The sequence below is a fragment of the Botryllus schlosseri genome, chromosome 11, assembly GCF_051294905.1.
Source record: "Botryllus schlosseri isolate E-star chromosome 11, Bs_hap1, whole genome shotgun sequence".
NCBI classification, from domain to species: domain Eukaryota; kingdom Metazoa; phylum Chordata; class Ascidiacea; order Stolidobranchia; family Styelidae; genus Botryllus; species Botryllus schlosseri.
This window is the reverse complement of record NC_137246.1, coordinates 10,117,623-10,126,647: the sequence shown is the minus strand read 5'-3', so window position 1 is coordinate 10,126,647 and position 9,025 is coordinate 10,117,623. Positions and strand designations below refer to the sequence as shown.

The 9,025-nt window shown below is 39.7% G+C and overlaps 1 protein-coding gene across 1 annotated transcript in view; it reads right to left on the bottom strand.

The window, feature by feature from the left end:
* Positions 1–4,419: 4,419 nt before the first annotated feature.
* Positions 4,420–9,025, bottom strand: part of LOC145450145 (cartilage intermediate layer protein 1-like) — an 83,225-nt gene continuing 78,619 nt past the window's right edge. Inside the window, exons 8-9 of the mRNA XM_080328639.1 lie at positions 5,127–5,218; positions 4,420–4,828 (exon numbers count right to left, since the gene is read on the bottom strand). Coding sequence (XP_080184765.1) covers positions 4,618–4,828; positions 5,127–5,218 — 303 coding nt within the window. The 3' untranslated portion in view covers positions 4,420–4,617. The remainder of the gene's footprint in view (positions 4,829–5,126; positions 5,219–9,025) is intronic.

Genomic DNA, 9,025 nt, shown 5'->3' with positions numbered 1-9,025 from the left:
GGCATACAGATATTGCAAATCTGCTAGTACTTCACGGCTATCGGCTACCGAATAGTAATGTTGTTTACTATTTCGGCATTGTCCTGGAAGTCGAGCTACCATAACGGAACCCCCGACCATTTCAATAAGACCATGGATGGCATTCCGTCATGTCGCCTGTTTAGGCTGTGCGCCATATCCTACGTCTCCAATATCTTGTGATTATATTACATTGTTGGTATATTACTAATTGTACCAGAGGATATTTGACGAATATTGGTAAATGCTGCTATTCGATCTATTTTTAGAACAGGCTCGCGGGCTACTCATGTCGTGCTCGCGGGCTACTCATGTGGCGCTCGCGGTCTACCTGAAGTCCGCGGGCACCGCGTTGGTGACCCCTGTTCCGGAGCGAAGAATTTACTGAATATATGCTGGTATTGATCGAAAGCTACTGTCACACCGCGATTCCAAAACCACTGCTCAACAAAATGAAAAAAATGGCAGAACATTTAGGAGTCCTTTCTAGGGTTTTCAAGGTTGCTGATTACGAATATCACATTAGTTTTGACAGATTCACTCTAGTTTAGAAGACGTTTATAAGCCTACTCCTATAAAGACCGAAGTTTCTGTATTTACCCCTGAATAATTCACTTGGTAGTTGGTACGAAGTAAATCGTACCTTTTTCTACTTTTAGATTGCGTATAAATATATAATTGATTATGAAGAACCCTCAAGTCGTCCTCATAGTTATTTCAACAATATTAACATTACCTGATATGAGATCATTGTTCGTCAGAAGATTAAAAAAGTTAGTCAAGCCGAAAAATTGTACTTTTACACAACAGAAATGTATTTTCTGTACCAATTGGTCATTCTACTAGGATGAAAGAAAAGTATAAAGCTATCAAATCTGTCCTCAGAAAGCTTAGCTACAATACTCATATTCGTCTCATCTCTTTTGACTTGTAAGTGGATAATTTCCCGCCAAACCAGCAAAGTGGGATGCCTAGTATCCCTATCAAACGAGAAGTTAAAACCTGGTATCGTGAACCTCAGATTCTAATACGGATGAAAAATTCCACTTTCATATTGAGAAAAGGAGCTCAGTACATGGAATTTCTTCTAGGATGTTATAATATAACTCTTTGGAATATCACAAAGCACCTAACTACAAACAGTTGGTCCGAAAATTGGTTTCAGCATATAGAAAATTTGGTGCCAACATGAGCATCAAAGTTTACTTCCTGTTAAGATATTTTGATATATTTCCTGGTAATCTTGTTGATTAGAGGAAAGAGCAAGGGGAAAGGTTACACCAAGACATCATAGCAATAAGAGAAACATATCAGGGAAGTTGAGATGAATATATTAGGGCAGACTATTGCTGGAAACTTTCGAGAAACTGCACTAAATTTCTTACTAGCAAAAATCGTACAAGACCAGATTCAGTAAATTCCGCGCTCTGGAAGATAACTTTCGGATTGCCAGAAATCTTACAGTCGCAGCCCCAATTTTGACCGCAGCCTCAGCGAAGTGGATCGAAGTTGCAAAATCGGTCGTTGCCATTCCATGTTTACATTCGATAATGCTAGCATAGCCTTATGAAGGCTATGGTGCTAGTTTACGACAACGTCAGCTGCAAAGTCCGATCACTGCGCTTGCGATTGCTCGCAATTCATTTGTGATACAGCACTAAGGTAGCCGTGGTAAAACGCACAGTCAATGAGTGATTAGGTGGTCTCACCGGTCAAATCAGCGTATTGGTAACAATCCAAATAGCTTATACAAGTTGCAGCAAATTAGTCGACACTGATTACTTGATGACTAGATTTTGCTTGTGTCATTAGTCAATCTAAATTTCTGAAACGACGAGTCAAGTCGAGTCAAGTTATTTGTGCAGTTAATGACTCAAATCGAGTCAAGTCATACGAAACACTTGACTCGAGTCATCCCAACGCTGATGCAATGCGCAATTGTTCATGTGCAATGTAGGCTATTAGTGATACCGCCCCTGCGACGGCGGGAATGCTGCTACTGGGAACCAGAGTTGGATCAATTGTAATTTGTAATTGAGCGGACTGTAATTTAATACATTCCTTCATGTAATTGTAATTGTAATTGCCGCATTTTTATTTTGTGTAATTGTAATTGTAATTTGATAAATATTTTGCCTAATTACAATTTCAATTACAGGACATTGTTTTTGAGACCTGACCCACATAAAATAATTGGCACTTCTTCGTTTTACGATCAACAACCAACCAATCCAATCCAACAATTTTTGTACAAGTGAAAATGCAAATGCTAAACAATATATGCAATTAGTAGTTATCAGGAGCTTCTTTCCTTACCATACCATAGTAGAATCCGGAAATATTGGTAAATTTATTTTGAGTTTGTAGTTGGTTGCCAGAAAAAATGTCATTTTTCCGACTCGAATCCAGCAAAACACACTTATATTGAATTTTCCGTTGGTTGACTAAAATAAAAAAAGTCAACTTTCCGGCTCAACCCCGGAAATGCCCGCAGAACCATTACTTGAGTAGCCTACTGATTCCCTATATATCAGTTGAATTTTAACAGACATTTAACTAAATTTTTCACAAAAGAGGACAAATTCTCAAAAAAGAGGACAAATCCTCTTAAAAGAAGATGTATGGTGACCCTAACTTAGTAAGGGCAGACAAATTCTATACGAGAATGTAGGAAAGTATCTTTTGTTGTAGGCCTACTTCAACAAATTTTAATTATTTTCGCCATAATGCGTGATGTAATTCTTCATAGGATCAGATTTTGTTAAAATAAGTTTTCTCATGTAAAATTTTGTCAGTTTTTAAGTGTAAAAAGTTTTTTCATGCCAAACTACTTCGTAAAGACAGGCAGTTCCAACCAGAAATGAAGATAAGTAGTACAAGTCTAAAATTATGTAGGAAAACACCTAATTTACATACATGAGGTGAAAACCTGGTCAAAATCGTCGGGTTTTTAGGTAAAAAAAATCGCCCTATTGATTACATTTCATTGCTTGTCTTGTAGCCTATTCGTTGTTAGTCGTTGCCCGTCGCTCAATGTTCTGGTTGTTAACAGTCGCTTATAAATATTTTCTGTCTTTGGATTTTTCAGTACTCATGATTAGGAATAATTCGAAAACGTTCGAGATTTTTAAAAATTTATTTAAAGGGTATTCTACGTATCATGAATGAAACATGAATATCTTGTGATTGTTTCTAATTACGTCAACACGAATAGATTCCAATATACTTTCAATAAACAATATAGCCGATGAGGAAACAGTTTTTCTGCTCATGTGCAGTGTGCACTGAGCGTTTCCCGTTTGCCTGAATATATCCGTGTGTAGGACATGTTTACTAAAAAATCGACAAGATTCCGTAGTGGTAGCGTTCGGTTTCTTTATCGGTTGGTCTGGCGTCCAAGGCTTCCCCACTAAGCGATCACATTACTTAGACAACAGTCTCTATACTAGTAACCCAGAGAAGTCGCAAGACTTACTCATGAATTTGATACGAAGTAGCATATTGACGAGGAGGAAGAATCCGGAGTAATTATTGATGATATCGGTGAAGGTGAATTCGAAGATATACCGAATAATATGATGATGACGAATTCGCCACGTATGGATACCATATCCAATCACCACAAAGAGGGGGAAGATTCATCAAATCTCTTTACGGTGCAGAATGATCTAGTCATGGATAACATTGACGACAATGTTCGAAAGGTCAAGCAGCTCTTGTTATATGCAACTCAGTCTGCAGTGTGGACAGCTCTAAACCATTTTTCCACAGAAAAATATATTCCCAGTGGTGGCCTTTGGAGTGGGCGAGGTGGGCGGTCGCCCGGCCCCCCTGGTCGAAGGCCCCCCCCCCCCCTATTTGGATTTTGCGCTTTTTTCAAGGATAATGACGAATAAACATGGAAATCCGTGTTCCAAGCAAGAATATGATTCCGTACAGATGTGTCAATCATCATCAAATCACTGCATTTGTTAGAAAAGTCCCATATCCCGATAATCATCACGTATCTGCATGCGGTAGAATTACTTAGTTTTGACGTAGTCTATCCTTGCAAACATGTAAAATTAACGTGGCCAAATCCCGCACCTGGGCAACCCTTCGCGGTGGTGAAAGATAGCCAATAATAACCGCTGCGAAAGGGGGGTCTTGGGGGCAGAGCCTCCAGAAGTTACGGATAGATACTTATGGGGGCCCCCCGGTAAGTCTCGCCCAGGGTCCCCCGTTCGTAGGGCCACCACTGTATATTCCGAATACCGAAACCGCAGTTCGAGCATCCCATGCCGTCCAATTGAGCGAATCACTTTATTACAGGCGTATTTCAGATGTCTTTGAATATTCGTCTCCTAATCTATGCAATGATCAGCAGCTTCACTTCATGTTGTTCTATCCATTACTACATGCTGAGACACAATTTTCTTGAAGTCGACTTTCGACAATGTGTATATTTATTCAAATCCAGACCCATTAAATCCGAAAACAATAGAGCCATTTGTAACTCCATTTTGAAAAAAAATATTCAGCACATCTGGCAATATTGTACCACAAAATAGAAAACTGCAATGTTATGTTCTGAAATCTTATGTCTGTCTATCAGTGATATCAAATCCAAGTACCGAGGCTACAGCAAAACCGAGCTTCGTAATCGTTACATCTGTTATCTGGCTGATCTTTGCTTCGACACACGAATCCGATGTCTTTATCGACCTCGATTTTATTGTCTCCAGCGGTTTGCCACGAGGTCTTGTTAGTAACAAGTCGAGCTTGCACGTTGAATGGCTTTTCGCAAATGTTATCGCTCTGGTGCTCCTTCCTTTTATGAATCAATTGAATATAACATTTACAAAAATCAATGTAGATCCAGGACTGTTACGTTCATATTCATGTTTGCATGTCTCCTTGAGAACAGTGATTGCCTATGCAGATTCCCTATCAAAAAATATTGTCAACCCGGCAAAGTTAGCCAGCAGTGCGAGGTGGGTAATTGCTAATGGTGTTACCGCGAGCGCGGTAGTAGGCTACTGGTCATAGGTTCGAGAGTCGCATTTACGCTTACGACATGTTTACGACCCGCGGGTAGGAGGCAGTCTTTGGCGCTTTCGGTCACTTACCGAATCTCTGCAAGGGTTTCATAGTCGCCTGTGTCAGACGGATCGTCTCGGTCATAATATTCTGTCCAATAATAACCTGTTGGGCACGGCGGCTCTGAAATAATATAAATCATTCTTTCATCAATATTCTCATCTTTAAAATCGTCAACAAAAACGTAGGATCGAGTCGAAATGATTTGAATAAATCATTAAATGGAGCATCCCATATTGGCCCAACAAAACGAAATAATGTAAATGATGAGTCATTCACAGTTTCACACTGAATGAAAAAGGGGGAAAAGCGCAAAAGGGACAAATATTAAAAATGAAGTGGCCTCTATCGGTGGGCAAAATCGACACGTCATATGGTGATCCGTGAATCTCAATCTCGGACTATATGTATTATAAACTGTAGAATCTATTATTCATCTTCAAGATGTATACAGCAGGGGTGGGCAAACTTTTGAGCTCTCAGGCCGCATTCAACATCTGAATCCAATCGCGGGCCGCACTATATAAAATTGGGATTATGAACCAAAACGCAATATTGGTATTTGATTATATAGTGAGGATATTGAGATAATATATATGCTTATTTAAATCAAAACAAACATTGCTTTGACGATATCGTACACGCGTCAGAAACAGTGCGAGATTTCACAGGCTGGTTGACCTCAATAACCAATTTGTCAAAGCTATAGAGATTAAAGTCGGTTTTGCCGATTCTTAGAACAGGATTGAAATTTAAATTTATGAAAAGCGATCTGTTCATAGACTTACTAATTCCACTTTTGGTTCCGTTCCAGGACACACAATGCTGACAGCATCATAACCATTTAAGCTTCAAACAAGCTTTTACTATGTGTAGATAAAATATAAATACCCTAATTCTACGCATACAGAGAACGAATCTACTTCAGACACGCGCGAATCGTTTTTATTGAGCACATCACTGAAATAATTAAAACTAAAGTGGCCAATCTGAAATCACACTCGTGATCCAAATTATGCCAATCTCGTTTAGGATTTTTGTGATGTTTAGCAGTTGAAACCTTAAAAACTGCGTGGGCCTTGAGATCGTGCTGTCGCGCTAGAAATTAAACCCCCTTCAGATGGGGCGCACCGCCCAGTTTGCGAACCACTGCTTCATAATTATCATGGCGAAATATACTAAGAAAAAGTTTCATCAAGTCCCTGCATTAATTCGATTTTTAGTACGCATTTCATCAATATTTTTAATAAGTTTTTTTAGACTCTTGCGGGCCGCATGCCAGCCCTGATGTACAGGGTACACTGGAAGGTGAACCCTGGGCGACTGTTGATTTGCCACCGAAATGCTGTTGTGGAATTACGGACAATTCGAAATTGGGGACGTCATGAATGCACAAAATCGAGATATACTTCATGGGATTCGACGGTAATGATAAAACGGTAATCTTATTAATATATCATGGTTTGAGTAACGAGTCAAATCGACATATCGAGGGTACTGATTATCACAAAATAGATTGGGAATATGTGTCTTGGAGAGGGTCGAGTTGGCTCAATTCGAGAAATTCTGTCACTGATATATCGAAAGGGTAGAATGTAAACCATTACGTTTCTCCGCTACCCGGCGGTTAGTCTGTCGGAATGGAAGCCACAGTTGTAATGAAATAATAAATATATTGTATTTCACGATATTGTATCAAATTATGTCCCACAGCAACTCCTCAATTTACGGAATTCAATCGATAGGTATATGATCCCACTTTCACTAATGTACCGCACACTTTCTAGTCTACTCTACTATCAAAACGCTTGAATACAAAGACAGTGTTGGGTAATGAAGCGCTCGCCAGATGTCACGCCAGTTGTCACGTCACTTCACGTGTCCACTGTTTAGCGACTCCAGAGCTTACACTGGCCGTCAAAGTCACAGCACCGCAAAATGCATAGTGTACCTACCGTGCACAGATCGCCGTGAATTCATGTTTCTCTTTTTGCCTATAGTCACCTCACGATCATTTCGCGTGCCGCACAGAAAGAATTATTAATATTGATTCACAAATTTATTTTGGGCCCCTTTGAACTCGCCCCTCCCCAATTGAGGGATACGGGTTGCGGCACTTACGACCACTTACAGGGCATCATTATGAAACTATAGGGGATACACATATAGTTATAAATATAATATGCCTACACATATAACAAACACCGTGACGTCATTGTCCAATGTCTGTACGGCTCTCGATATTTTGAAATATTGAACTGGTGTACAGTACATAGGCTTACCGCCAGGACAGCAGAATCGAGCTTCGTAATCTTGACAATATTTATCATCCTGATCTATGTTCTTGCAAGCGAACCCGGTAAGAGGGCTCATCTGAACATTTTCTCCGGAGGTATTCCACGGTTGTTGAGTATGGACAAGGCGTGCCTGGACAGATTTCGGTTTCTCGCAGATAAAGCCTGGATTTTCCCTTCTTTGAAGACAAATGACAATTACTTCATCCCGCGTGAACAACTCTAACCGTGGTATTGATCAATAGTGAAAGGATTTCTATTCTATTGCACAGGTGACGCAGTGGACTACGACAGCGCGGAATATCTGGTTGTTCGATAATTTACCTTAAATCTCTTAGCGTTTCCCAGTCTCCAGATCCCGATGGATGGTCTCTGTTATACCATGGGGTCCAATGGTGTTCTTTTGGACATCGAGGCTCTGAAACGGAAATTTATGATAAACTTGAAAGTCCTGATTCAGACCGTTTCGAAGACGGAACGGGAATAATGCTCGGATAAATAGCCTACACTTTTGTATATTAGCGTTCCGAATGTACGACCGCCCGCGCTCAACATTTCAACGTCGGGTTTTTGGGAATTTCATTCGAAATCAAATACGTACAAACTGCCCCATTACTTCGGTACTACATGTGATCTAGGTTATTGTAAGCCTGCATACCTGTCTAATTGATCCTTGGAAGATAGCGCGAGGGACTGTGACAGTTAGAAAGGATCTTGTGTAGCGGTGTATTTCGACAGCAAAGCACAAAAGTTAATCAATCTCTGGAAATGAGATATATTTTTGACTTTACAATAAAGGGAATAAACATTTATAAGCTCGTGCCCACAAAAAGCCTAGGGGAGATATGGTACCGATGAATCAAAAATCGGAAAATGATCGCTGACCCTGAAATGTTCAGCCGAAAACAGCAGATCTTTTGCTGTCTCAGCACTTTGATACAAGCTCTACCTATCGCGCACATGTACATGAATATCCGTCTTCTCAAAAAATATTAATGGACGTTCAAAATTTGTTGCTCGAACGTGTCATCGGTCCCCACCCGGTGGGTCCAATGACACACGACCCGGGGACCTATGACACATATACCCTAAAAAACTCAAATGTGACTACTTTTCTTGCTCAGTATTATAATCTAAGCTACAGCAAGTCAAAGAAGAATGTTTGGTCGCAGCTGTCAAAAAATAGAATAAATATTAACTCAAATGTTGTCATAAAATCACGTTTCGATTTAGGCTCGGACTTATAAATTTGAGGGTACATACATATTGCCTGAAAATCGACAGTGTGACTTCCAAATACCTCGTTATAGCGATAAAACATCATATGCAATTATTACATAAAGATTTTCTACACGTAGGCATGTTTCATTTGTTTCGTGATTAGTATGCTCGATTATTTTGCTTGATTTGGCTATTGTATCATCGGTCCCCACCCTACGAATTTTATACATAAATCGAAAAAAAGTCCACTCAAGGAAAGTACTGAAAAAAAAAATAGGTGCCATTATATAGCCTGATACAAGCCCTACACTTCACAATAAAAATGATTGCTGGTTTGTTTGTGTTGAAGGTTACAAAGAAAAATGTATAAGTCGATCTAAATTTAGTTTACACCCCCAAAACAAAAAACATCT